This window comes from Pan paniscus, chromosome 18, assembly GCF_029289425.2.
Source record: "Pan paniscus chromosome 18, NHGRI_mPanPan1-v2.0_pri, whole genome shotgun sequence".
Classification (NCBI taxonomy): Eukaryota; Metazoa; Chordata; class Mammalia; order Primates; family Hominidae; genus Pan; species Pan paniscus.
Window position 1 is genome coordinate 3056540 of NC_073267.2, and position 13585 is coordinate 3070124.

Sequence of the window (13585 nt, forward strand, 5' to 3'; positions counted from 1 at the left end):
TGCTGTGGTCTTGATGGGACTGCATTCGCTTTACACGATTGAAGCGGCTGGCGTGGAAGCTGTGCCGTGTCATGTAAAGCATGCAGTGGGAAAGCAGTGGGGTGGGGGCGTCTTTGTATTACATCATCTGTTGTTGCCGTTTAAAAATCCAGAGGCCTTTCTACACTTCAGTTGGATGTTGATTTCAAAATGACCGATGTTTCTTTCTGACTCATGAAGGCTGCTGTCTTTGGAATCTGACATTAGAGGGAAGCGAAACTTTACAATGTGTGGGGCAGCCTGGTGTGGTGGCTCAGGTCTGTAATCCAGCACTTTGGGAGGCCAAGGATGGCGGATCACTCGAGCCCTGGAGTTTGAGACCAGCCTGGGCAACATGATAAGACCCCATCTCTACAAAAATTAGCTGGACACGGTGGTACACACCTGTGGTCCCACTACTCAGGAGGCTGAGGTGGGAGGATCACTTGAGCCCAGGAGGTCGAGACTGCAGTGAGCTATGATCATGCCACTGAACTGCAGCCTGGGAGACAGAGTGAGACCCCCGTCTCAAAACAGAAAAAAAGTCACCAGGCATGGTGGCACATGCCTGTAATTGCATCACTTTGGGAAGCTGAGGCAGGCAGATCACTTGAGCTCGGGAGTTCGAAACCAGCCGGGACAACAAGCAAAACCCCATCTCTATTTTTTCAAAATTTGTGTATATAAAATTTTTGTATGAAAGCTGTGTGGTACATGTTTAGCTGTTTTATGTTTCACTTTCTGGACATGAGTGTGATCCTCCCTGCTCTTGCAGTGCCATCTAAGCTGTCATCAGTTTTCCTGGGCGAGTGATGCATCTCCCCAGCTGGTCTGTCTCAGCCCCTGGCCAGCCAAGGGGCTGCCCTTGACTCTCCCGGCACCCGCCCATCTCTGCATGGCCACCCCCACCACTTTAACTGGATGGTTGTGTATTGAGGTCAGGCTGGACATCAGCTTTCTATGGGCAGGGACCGTGTCCTCTTATTGGCTGAGTAATTGGGTCCATAGCGTAGGTAAGTCACCTCCTTTAAGAGACTTTGATAAGCAAAATAGTGAATATATTCTTTTTATTTATTTACTTATTATTTTTTATTTTTGAGGCAGGATCTCCCTCTGTCGTCCAGGCTGGAGTGCAGTGATGTGATCTTGGCTCATTGCAGCCTCGACCTCCCCGGGCTTAGGTAATCCTCCTACCTCAGCCTCCCAATTAACTGCGACGACAGGCACATGCCACCGTACCTGGTTAATTTTTATATTTTTAGTAGAGATGGGGTTTTGCTGTGTTTGCCCAGGCTGGTCTTGAACTCATGGGCTGAAGTGATCCACCCACTTTGGCCTCTGCGCCCGGTCTATTTTTTTTTTTTTTTTTTGAGATGAAATTTCACTCTTGTTGCCTAGGCTGGAGTGCAATGGCATGATATCAGCTCACTGCAACCTCTGCCTTGCTGGTTGAAGCGATTCTCCTGCCTCAGCCTCCCAAGTAGCTGGGATTACAGGCATGCGCCAAGAAGCCCGGCTAGTTTTTTTCTATTTTTAGTAGAGATGGGATTTCTCCATGTGGTCAGGCTGGTCTCGAACTCCTGACCTCAGGTGATCCTCCCGCCTCTGCCTCGCAAAGTGCTGGGATTACAGGCATGAGCCACTGCACCCGGTCTTTTTTTTTTTTTGAAGACAGTTTTGCTCTGAGGCCGAGGCTGGAGTGCAGTGCCATGATCTTGGCTCACTGCAACCTCCACTTCCCAGGTTCAAGCGATTCTTCTGCCTCAGCCTCTCTAGTAGCTGGGACTACAGGCATGTGCCACCAGGCCTGGCTAATTTGTTTTCTGTATTTTTAGTAGAGATGGGGTTTTACCATGTTGGCCAGGCTGGTCTTGAACTCCTGACCTCAGGTGGTCTGCCTGCCTCAGCCTCCCAAAGTGCTGGGATTACAGGTGTGAGCCACCACACCCACCCTCTTTTTAACCTTTTGTTTTTGTTTTTTTGAGATAACGTCTCATTCTGTCACCGAGGCTGGGGTGCAGTGGTGCAATCTCAGTTCACTGCAACCTTGACCTCCTGGACTCAAGCAGTCTCCATACCTCAGCCTCCTAAGTAGCTGGGACTACAGGTGCACACACCACACCTGGCTAATTTTTGTAGAGACGGGTCTCCCTGTGTTGCCCAGGCTGGTCTTGAACTCCTGGGCTCAAGTGATCCCCCCACCTTGGCCTCCCAAAGTGCTGGGATTATAGGTGTGATGTACTGCGCCTGGCTAGACTGAGTCTGTTCTTATGGCTTTGGAGAGAGTGGTGTGCTGCAGATGTCACTCCACGTCCTGCGCTGTGTGCAACTGAGCAGGATAGAGCCTCACGTCTCCCCATAATGCCTCCAGGACTGTGGACTTGGGGTTGCCAGATAGGCTGTGAGCTGTGCGAACAACACGGATGTGCCTGTCTGGTGGGGGCGGATGCAGGGGCTGGAGAGGGTCCCGAAGTGAAGGCAGTGGGGTCCTGGGAATTCAGGTGGAGGGCTGTGGAGTCTGTGCTGCAGGCGCTGCCCATCTGGTGGTTGTAAACTTGTCATCTTCTCCCTGCCCCTTCAGCTTGGCCCGGTCCCCCGCATCTCCCCCATGCCTGCATCTCATGCGTACACACCCTCTGTCCTCTGACTCTGGCTGAGCCCTCTACCTCATAGCCACCAAATCAAAAGCAGGCCAGGGCTCAGCTCAGGCTCCAGGTCATTGTGCACCTACCCACTGCGTGCTTATGGTTTCAGACAGGTGTGCACAGCAAAGTAAGACAAGTGAGTGTTTACATTGATGTGTCAGGTGGCGGGTACTCCTGGGAGGAGAAGCTTATTCACACCTTTGAGTCTTTTGGGCTGGGTGATGTTGCCAGTCATCTTTTAAAAATAAGATTTAGGGCTGGGTCCGGTGGCTCACACCTGTAATCCCAGCACTTTGGGAGGCCGAGGCATGTAGATCAGTTGAGGTCAGGAGTTTGAGACCAGCCTGGCCAACATGGTGAAACCCCATCTCTACTAAAAATATGAAAATTAGCAAGGCGTGGTCAGTACCTGTAGTCCTGGCTACTGGGGAGGCTGAGGCAGGAGAGTCACTTGAACCCCAGGAAGTGGAGGTTGCAGTGAGCCAAGATCATGCCACTGCACTCTAGCCTGGGCAACAGAGCGAGACTCTGTCTCAAAAAAAAAAAAATGAAAAATTAGCATTAGGTGCATGAATGTTTACAGATAGGAAAAAACCTGGCTGAAACCTTTCTCTTGTGACAGGCTCTGGGAAGTAGTAGAACACAATGTTTTTCTAACTACTGTCTCAATCACCGATCCCCCATGGGGTACAGTGCTAAGAATATACCCATGGTGCGGGAGGTGGAGCTTCATGCTCCTTTACCTGCTGCTGGGGTGGGGTGCGTGGGGGTGTGGCTCCTTCCCTGAAAGATGACACTATCTCCTAGCCCGGCAGGGAACAGGCTGTAGGTCAGATGCACCCAGCCGATCTTGTTTCCAGCGCTTTCCTGGCTGGAATGGCTCTCGCTCTGCAGTGGTGTGCTGCACCGCGGAAGAAACAAGGCGTTCTTCATGGCAGTCAGACCTGGCTTGCTAGATGTGTTTTTCATCCCACTTCTGTGCTGAGAGTTTGCTTAATTAGTAAAATAAAATAAAATAAAATCTTAAATCAGAGAAATTACTGGGTGTAATCCCACAGCCAGTGAAGTGTCAAAGGCTGACATTTGGAAACAGCATTGTCAAGCAGAGTTTTAGCCAAAACCTGTGTGACAGCTGAGCCCAGAGTCCAAAAGAAACTACCAGAGGGAGGCGGCTTGCTGCCGGAGTGTCCTCTGCTGTCTGCGAGGAGGAGGGATCGCGGGCACCTCTCACCAGGAAGATGGGCTTCTGCCCAGATGTCGGGATTAGTGGCATCGTCCCACAGTAGGGGTCTCACTCTCTGCTGCTGAGGAAGTGGCACTGTCACCCCGTAGGAGTGTGTCCCCCGCTCCTCTCATTTTCCATGCACTGGCCAGTCTGTGCTGCTTTCCTCCCCAGATGCCCTCCGTTCCTTTCGGCCCCTTAGCTCCTGTCTGCCGTGGACTCACTGTTCCATGAGGCTCTTGGTCCCGCTTCAGTAGAGTTTTCTCCATTTAAAGTCACGTCCCCTGTGGGGAATCTCACTGCCGTTTCACACTGTGTGTATTGTGGAAATAAGGTTCTTCCTGTTGCCCAAACATAGCATGAGGATTTTAAAGTACGCTGCTTCAGCCTGGGCCCTCCCCACTCTCTCCCAGGCTCCCTGTGCCCGTGCCTGTGTTTCTGTCTTCCCCCGTCCCAGGTGAGGCTGCAGGGTCACGTTGCACACGTGGCCCACTCTGTGCAGAGCGCTTGGAGGGAGGCCACTAAGACTTGGTGGGTTTCTTTCTGATGTGGGGGTAAAGTCTATGAAGACAGAGCAGGGTTTCTCAGCTGGGAGTGGTTGCCCTGTGGCCTGGGTCCCTCTATTGTGGAGACCTGTTCCTGGTAGCATGTTGAGCAGCACCCCCGCCTCTACCCAGCAGGTGCCAGTAACACTTTCTCTCCTGCCCCAGTTATGACAACCAACAACAACCAAAACTTAGAGCCTGGGAGGTTGAGGCCACAGTGAGCTGTGATTGCACCGCTGCACTCAGCCTGGGCAACAGAGCGAGACTCTTATTCATTCATTCATAAATAAATGAATAAAACTAAAAACATAAAATTTGTTCACGTATGAGATTTTACTCAGTGGCTCACTTGTCAGTTTTTAATAAAGCAGTGTGTTCCCTTGAATCTCTGCTGAAATGGAAGCGTGTCATGCATGCTGTCCTCTGGCTGGCCTCTAGCTCTGCACCCCCACAGGTGCTGCTCTGCCTCTGGGCTGGGAAACAAGGTCTGGGCTGGCACCTGCCTCTGGTGGAGACACAGCTGGAGGCCACCTTGCCGGAGGCCAGAGTTTGCCACTGTACTCCCCTCTTGCCGTGTCCTTGAGCTGTGCTTGGGGGCTGGGCACACAGATGAACTTACGACCACGTTGGTCTGATGCACATGGTGGTGGGACAGGTGTGGGGGGGATGGCCTGGCAGAGACAGGTGGTGCTGTCCCCTCCCCGACCTGTGTAACACTGATGGCCGCTTATGGGAGCAGCCAGGTTAATTTGCAGCCACGCTGTGGTGCCTGGGACGGTGCAGTGTGAAGTGCCGGCTCCTCCTGCCTCCCTTCCCTTGTGCGGATCCCTACAGATCAGTGCAGTCCTGCTCTTCCACAGTCCAGGGCAGCCTTGGAGCCCCTGTGCTGTGTCCAGGTACGCCCATGGCTAGCCAGCCTTGCGAGGACAGCCCAGGCCCATTACGGTTCTTGCTGGCCCCGAGCCTGGTGATTATGACCTTTTTCCCACTGAGTCATGATTCAAGAGTTTACTTTGTTGTTTGTGAGCCTGCGAGTCTAGAGGGTTCCGTGCTTCAGGGAAGCCAAAGCCTGGTGCTTGCTCCGGCTGCTCAGCCAGCCTCTCGGACACATGAGAACGCTTCTCCACCCTCAGGGCTGCAGCCCACCTTCTGCAGAGCTGGGAACCTTAGGCTTCACGTTATGTTTCGCTTGGATTTGTGTCATAGCTGGGCTCGATGGCTCAAACTTGTAATCCCAGCACATTGGGAAGCTGAGACCAGAGGATTGCTTGAGCCCAGAAGTTCGAGGCTGTATTGAACTATGATCGATTGCGCCACTGCACTCCAGCCTGGGCAACAGAGCAAGACCTTGTTTCCCCGCCTGCAACAAAAAAGTTGTCATCAAAGAAAAATCCATAATCCCGATAGTTTAATGACCATGGTTTCATGTTGTGGTTTTCTTGTTAGTGTCTTCTGTAGCCATGCCTGTAACACTTCTGCAATGTTAGTATCTGTAACAATTTTGTATTTTTTTTTTTTTTTGAGACAGAGTCTTGCTCTGTCACCAACGCTGGAGTCAAGTGGCATGATCTTGGCTCACTGCAACCCCCAACTCCCGGGTTCAAGCGATTCTCCTGCCTCAGCCTCCCGAGTAGCTGGGATTACAGGCATACGCCACCACACCTGGCTAATTTTGTATTTTTTTTTATTTTTTATTTTTTTGGTATGAAGTCTCGCTCTTGTCCCCCGGGCTGGAGTGCAGTGGGGCGATCTCAGCTCACTGCAACCTCCCCCTCCCGGGTTCAAGCAATTCTCCTACCTCAGCCTCCTGAGTAGCTGGCATTACAGGCGTCCGCCACAATGCCCAGCTAAATTTTGTATTTTTAGTAGAGACTGGGTTTTACCATGTTGGCCAGACTGGTCTTGAACTCCTAACCCTGCCTTGGCCCCCCAAAGTGCTGGGATTACAGGCCTGAGCCACTGTGCCCGGCCTAATTTTGCATTTTTAGTAGAGAAGGGGTTTATTCATGTTGGTCAGGCTGATCTTGAACTCCCGACCACAGGGGATCCACCCGCCTCATCCACCCAAACTGCTGGGATTACAGGCGTGAGCCACCTCACCCGGCTGTTTTTAGTGTTTAAAAGGATTGCAGCTTGGCTGGTGGCAGTCCCTCTGTCCTGGCACAGACGCAGGGGGAGACCCTGTGTCTTCAGACAGCATGGACTTCAGGACCCTACTCAGAGATGGAGTCAAGAGCTCTCCAGGGTTCTTTGAGTGGGGAGTTGTATCGGAAACCACCATCAGCGCGCCTGAGCTCGCCTCGCGTTGTTCTTCTGTAGTGCGGGGGGCCACTGCCACCACCGTGAGGACACGTTGGGGTCTGGGGAGGGATTGTTATGGCTGTGGGTGCACCTTGCACGTCTTGCCGACCTAGCTTTGCACGCTGATCTTCCCTCCGTGCCCGCTTACATTGTTAACTGGGTTTCTGCCCTCCCTCCTCTCCTTCGTATTTCTGTGTCTCATTGACAACTGTTCTGTAGTCGCTTTGTTGACAGTTGCCAAACTGCTTTCCAAAAACATTTCCACTGCAATCCCGGTTTTTGGTGCCAGCCGCAGTGGTGTGAGTACGCTCGCTTTATTATAGTCTTGCCAGCACTGGGCGTCTCTGTGTATTGTAAACACATGCGATCATCACTCTTATCTCTCCATCCCCCCCACAATTAAAGATGTGCCGTGCTATCTCTGCTCAGGTTACCTTGGCCTTGGGATGAGTTGGCTGGAGGCTCAGGCAGCGCGAGGGACAGGAGGAGGGCGAGGCGCTGCCTGGTGGAGTAGCGGGGAGCCATGGCACGGGCAGGACTCAGGAGAGGAGGCCAGCAGCTCACAGCAGACCGCGGGGCTCAGCTGGCCTGCCCTGTGCTTGGGGTTTGTGTTTGAGCGTTGAAATGAGGTCCTTAAACCTTAGTCCGTGCATTGAGAGCAAGGCAGCTGCCTTGAGCCTTACTTCCTTTTCCTCTTTGTCGCCTAGTATGACGCTGTGCCCATCCAGTCCAGCGTGGTGTTATGTTCCTGCCCATCCCCATCAATGGTGAGGACCCAGACTGAGTCCAGCACGCCCCCTGGCATTCCTGGTGGCAGCAGGCAGGGCCCCGCCATGGACGGCACTGCAGCCGAGCCTCGGCCCGGCGCCGGCTCCCTGCAGCATGCCCAGCCTCCGCCGCAGCCTCGGAAGAAGCGGCCTGAGGACTTCAAGTTTGGGAAAATTCTTGGGGAAGGCTCTTTTTCCACGGTGAGTATTTGCTGCTGCTGTGTGTCAAACGTACGTGATTTCCTTGGGGAGGCTCACCTTCCTCGGGGCTTGCCGGAGACTCCAAGCAAGGCTGGTGTCCTTCCAGGCAGGAGGTCTCAGGCCCCTTGAGGGGTGTCACCTGTTGTGAAGGCCACTTGAGTCTTTGGGGGCTGGGTACCCCCCAAGCAGATGACGTGATGAGTGTGGCTAAATATTTAACCTGGTTTTGTAGATGAGAACGTTAGACCCATCTCTTGATGGTCTGCGGAGGTTTTTTCTAATGTAGTTAATTTCATTTTAACCTGGCATCAGCAAGTTACATTCTGTGTCCTTGTGTCTCACTGGCAGGGCCCTGGGAAGCTGTTCTTTTTCTTAGATTGAAAGTTAGTATCTCTCCAGGGTTTTTGGGGACATTTATTGACCTCTTCTTATTTCTCTGTTTTGTTTTTTTGAATACATAAAACAGTACGCTCTGGACATTTGCTGGAGACACAGCCTCCAGATTCTTGTGTTCTGAGTTTCACAAACAGGAGTATTGTCGCAGTACTGTCAAGTCATACTTGTTACCTGTCTTCGGGGTGTTTTTTCCTCTGAAAGCAAAGAAATGCAGGTTGAAAGCAGCTGACATGGGACGTTTTGCTGACGTGGGACCCATGAAGCCGTGTGTGGTTGTGGATTTAGTGAAGGTTGTAACAGGCTCAGGGGAGGCCTGAGCAACTCGGGGTGCACTGTCTCCATCTGGGCCTCTATAAAGAGACAGAGTCCCGTGCCGCCACTGTGGTCGCCAAGGTGGCCGCCGTGTGCGTGCTAGGGCCATTCCAGGGAGCCCTGGGGGCACCTCACTCTGGAGGGCCTGGGTGAGTTCCTGAATAATTCTTTCTTGCCTGACCTTTGTGAAGAAACCGTATGTGAGATTTATTTTCCTTTTTTCTCTTTTTTACACATATGAAATATTTCACAATGCAAAGAAAAACATGAAATATAGCTTAGCCATATTCCCAACATATTGTTTTAATTAATGTTAACTTTTGCTGCCCTTACACTTTAGATTTTTTAAATTGCAGGTTTTATGAAATAATTTTTTTATAAAAGGATATGCCCTCATGAAAAATACCTTCAACCATGAGACTAGTCCCCAAAGTTTTGGGGACTCAGATCCTTTCAGAAAGAAGAAACTCTTTGGAAAACCTTGGGCATTCTGCATGGCTGCTTACAACCACCCAGTGAAAGAACAGGCCTCCTCTTTTCTCAGCTTTACCTGTTTTTTGAGACAGAGTCTTGCTCTGTCGCCCAGGCTTGAGTGCAGTGGCATGATCATAGCTCACTGCAGCCTCGACTTCCTGGGCTCAAGTGATCCTCTTACCTCAGCCTCCCAAGTAGCTGCAGTTACAGGAATGCACCACCGTGCCCAGCTAATTTTAAAATTTTTTGTAGAGACAGGGTCTCACTTTGTTGCCCAGACTGGTCTTGAACTCCTAGGCTCAAGTGATTCTCTCTCCTCAGCCTTGCAAAGTGTTGGGATTACAGGTGTGAGCCACTGTGCTTGGCCTCAGTTTTACTTCCTTATATTTCTCTTTTTAATTTAACTTTATTTTATTATGTATGTATTTATCCTTTTAGAAACAGAGTCTTGCTCTGTCACCTAGGCTGGAGTGCAGTGGTGTGATCATAGCTCACTGCAGCCTTCACCACCTGGGCTTAAGCGATCCTCCTGCCTTAGCCTCCTGAGTAGCTGGGACCACAGGCATGTGCCACCATACATGGCCCTTAACATTTATCTTGACTGAAAAAGGAAGACTCATCTGTGAAATTGCCTGTTTCCCTGGGTTCTGGAGATGGGTGGAGAGCAGGCACTGTCCCTCCGGGGCTGTGGTCCGTGTCTTTCTGAACCTGCACCAGGGAGGTGCCCGGGAGAGCACGGTGAGCCGGAGGCTCCTCCATGGGGCTCTTTGGAATCCACAGTACTGGGTCTCAGATTACATGTGTTACCCTCAGTTCTTTCTCAGCTTTCCTGAAATGGAGATCACATAAAAGTTGACTTCCAGGGGAGGGGGAAAGGACAGTGATAGGAGGCTGGGCAAGAGCCAGGTGCAGCACCGGAGAGCCGGGAGGCCCCCTGAGGACGGTCACAACCTCCAGGGAGGGACACGTCACGCGCCATTCTCTGGAAGAGGATCCTTCCTTCTTGTAGGAAACCTGCTTGTGAAGTGTTGAGTTTAGACAACAGAAAGATCACATCAGTATCCCCTTAGAAAGGGTTCCACTAAATATCAGTGCTCGTTCACAATTCTTTCTTCCTTTTTTCTACTTACGAAGCTAGCACGTGCTCTTGTGGAGAAACGTGACCTCACAGAAACACATGAGCTAGAGAGGGGAGCCCTGCCCGGCCCACTTCCCTTTTCTCCCTGGCAGCTGAGAGCCATCCATGCGTGGCGTATTCCTCTGGGAAGATCTTGAGTATGTAGAGTCCCCAGAATCCAACTTCATTCTTCTTGAGTGCCGCGGGGCATCTCACATGGTGCTTTCCAGGATCTCTTCTGACGTGTCCCATCAGGAGTCCTGCCGCGATTGCGGCTCACAGCCCGGGGCCAGGTGGACCTGGCCCTGTGGCCTCCTGAAGGTCTTCCTGCCAGCCCCCAGGAATGTCACGGGACAGGTTTCCTCTGCTCCCTGCTCCTCAGGCCATCCCCCTGTGGGTGTCTTAGGAGACACGGTGTCCCACTTGGTGGTGGTGGGGCCTCCCTGGCACAGCTGTCTCACACGCTCTCTGGCTAAACCGTGGGCCCACCAGGAATCTCCAGTCTGGTGCCTCAGGGTGTGCCCCAGGCTAGTCCGAGTGGAGGGTCTCTCCCCTGTTTGGGATGCCTGCCCTGCTGGAGTGCTCTGTCTCGGAGATGGGGTTTGAGTGCAGGGCTCAGGGGTGCTAAGGAGAGGACAGGGCAGGAGGCCTGCTGCATCCCGGGAAGGTGGCTCCCTCTTGTGGGCACGCAGGGCCATGCATTGTTGGTTTAGCTCCCTCTGTCCTTTACAGCCAGGCTCTCTTCATGGTATCCGCGAGCGCCATCATACGAAATGTATGATAACAGTTATTTCCAAAAACGAAACTTCAGGGCAGCCTTTGCAATGAATGTATACTAGAAGGACATATTGTTGTCACAGAAGCCCCTGTGCACTGCCACTTGTGGTGGCGCCACTGTCTTCCTTCTGTTGGTGAAGGGCGTGGCAGTCGAAGAGGCTCCTGAGTTTATACTTGTGTTGCACCGTTAGGACTATTAGCAGCTGATCAAGAAGCTTCTGGAAACAATGGAGAGATGGATATGTTTTCTCTTAGCTGTTAGAACACATCAACACGAGCATTGGCTTTTAGCTCTACTTGTCAGTACAAGACCCAAAATATTTCACTGTAGATTCAAGCCTTCAGTGGGGACAGGAAGCGTGCGTGTGGGGCAGAGGGACTCGTCAGACCCAGTGTCCTGGTTATTACATTGTGTGTTTCTTTTTCTCCTTTTCTTTCCAAACCAGGTTGTCCTGGCTCGAGAACTGGCAACCTCCAGAGAATATGCGAGTGAGTATGGGCTGCAGGGAGCTGCGCATCCGGGAGCAGGGCAAGCGGCTCCGTGCAGGGCGGCCGGGGTGGCAAGGCCGGTGTTTCTGTGCTGATTTCAGGGTACAGGACACTGTTGGCTTTAGAGACCACCAGGCTGTTGTGTACAATGTTTGAAAGACTTTAATTTGTACCAGTTACCTTTGTGAGTCATGTCTTTAGTGTTTTTTGTTGTTTCTGATAGTAACTCACTTCTCTCTCACCTGAAGTTAAAATTCTGGAGAAGCGACATATCATAAAAGAGAACAAGGTCCCGTATGTAACCAGAGAGCGGGATGTCATGTCGCGCCTGGATCACCCCTTCTTTGTTAAGCTTTACTTCACATTTCAGGACGACGAGAAGCTGTGTATCCTTTGCGTGGTTGGTGCCGTCTGAAGCCACACCAGTCACCCCTCTCACTTGGAATCAGACCCTGTGTGTTACCACAAGCAGCCCCCGCTCCCTGCCGAGTGGGGTCCCTCAGGCCGCTGACATTCAGGGAGGCAGCCGAGGCAGTGCCAGGGTGTGGCTGTGAGTCTGCACAGGACGTTACCTCCCGGAGAAGCCACTGATGTGGCTCCAGCACAGTCCTCTCTGCTGCGGCTTGCTTGGTCGGTGTCCCTTGCTCCCCTAGAGCGCCATCTTTTCTGTTATTAAACCTTGGCTCAGGAATCTGGGAGGCAAGGCCCGGTGGAAGTTGGGGTGGGCCCCACCTCTGCCCCATCCAGCTGACCTGTGGGCCTGCCAGTGGCTGGGCTGGCCACGCCACACCGTCGTCGCCCCCAGCAGGTGCAGTCTGCATCTGCTCTTCTCCTCCCCCGCTACCCTCCAAGCTGGCCCAAGTGTCGTGGCCTCCCCATCCTGCCTGGGGAGGGGCCTGAGTCCTCCCACCTGTCCTCCCCGTCTCTCCCCAGCACCCGGCTCTTCTGTGTTAGAGCTTTGTTCTGGCCTGCTCCCACTCTCAGCACCATCCTGCAGCTCCTTCGGCTGCCGGCGGAGTGTGTGTGCTCTCTCTGTTTGGAGGTGCTTGCCAAGTGCAGGTTGATGGGTGATGGGGATGCGCTGCTATGCCGGGTGGCGTCTCTGCCCATGAGAAGCTTCGATTTTGGTGGAGGAGCTGGACGTGCACTGATGATCCGTGTCAGAGGCTTCCCGGCAGCAAGATGTGCTGCCAAGAGTCTTAGGGCTGGGTAGGGGCTGGCGGCAGTGTGGGGCTCTTTCAACTCCTGGGCAGGAGTGTGTGGGGGGGGCATGAAAGGCTGTGGTGGGCTGGGCCCCTGAGCCGTGGCAGCCTGGCACTGACTCTGGACTTCCTTCTCTTTGTGGCGGGGAATGTGGGGTTTGCTGTGGCTTCTCCTAGGCCAGGCGGGAGAACGGGCAGGAGAGCAGGGGCAGGGGCCGTGATCGAGGTCTGATGAACAGACCGGTCAAGAGAATGGAGTCAGGGGCGGCTCCTGGGAGGTGGCCCTCAAGCCTAGTGCACAGCGGTGTCTGCTGCTGAGCTGGGAGAGACCGGGGCGGGTGCTGGGCTGGCATTTCATGCATCCGCTGGTGCCGCCATTCAGGTCTGAGTGGGCACTTAGGTGCTGCCAGCAGAGCTCCAGGAGGAGTCAGGGCCGTGAGGACTTTCACAGCGAGCTGGCAGGCTGCCCAGAGGTTGGCTCCTCTGTGAGTGGAGCCTGGGTTCCCCCAGTGCAGGGGTGAACACGAGGAGGGGCCCACCGAGGAGAGGAGATGGTGATGGGATGTTGCTCCCGAGCTCGAATGATGGAGACCCAGAGGCCACGGGATCAAACGGTTTCTGATGGAGGGTGCTGGCTGCCCACGCAGGGGTTATGAAGCGGTCAGGTGCACACAGCCTGACCCGTGGATCTGCCCTGTGCCAGTTGTTGATGGTGGGTAGGCAGTTTCTTGGGGGGACTGTTCAAGGAAGAGTAAGAGGTGAGGAAATGGAAACGATGCAAGGTGCTTCCCTGAGATTTTGCCTAGGGAGGAGCGGGGCAGTGGCTGAGCAGCTGCCAGGCACGTGGCCCGGAGCGGGCTTTGCTGTTGGTTCGTGGAAGGTTGTAGAGAATGCTGGCCTCCAGGCAGGCCTGCTGTCCTCCAGTGTCATCCCTGTTCCTGCCTCTGTCTCCCGCTCTCAGTGGCTTCTTCACGGTATGTTCTGTCTCTCACCTTCACGTGCCCCGGGGCCCTGCATGTCTCTGCCCCCGTTTGAGCCACGGGAGTCCCTCTGGGCTTCCGGCAGAGCCATCGGAACACGGCTGCTTGTTGGTTGTGAGGCTGCAACAGAATTGCACAC

At 53.3% G+C, this 13585-nt stretch overlaps 1 protein-coding gene across 4 annotated transcripts in view; it reads left to right on the plus strand.

Annotated features, from left to right (window-relative positions):
* The window catches only part of PDPK1 (3-phosphoinositide dependent protein kinase 1), a 69297-nt gene that overhangs the window by 17003 nt on the left and 38709 nt on the right, over positions 1-13585 (plus strand). Inside the window, exons 1-4 of one of the 4 annotated variants that reach the window (XM_034940968.3) lie at positions 7209-7335; positions 7439-7699; positions 11222-11264; positions 11513-11650. In XM_034940968.3, coding sequence (XP_034796859.1) covers positions 7255-7335; positions 7439-7699; positions 11222-11264; positions 11513-11650 — 523 coding nt within the window. In that variant the 5' untranslated portion in view covers positions 7209-7254. Of the gene's footprint in view, positions 1-7207; positions 7336-7438; positions 7700-11221; positions 11265-11512; positions 11651-13585 lie in introns of those variants that run through there. The other 3 variants (XM_034940969.2, XM_034940971.3, XM_057300155.2) reach the window with 3 other exon arrangements.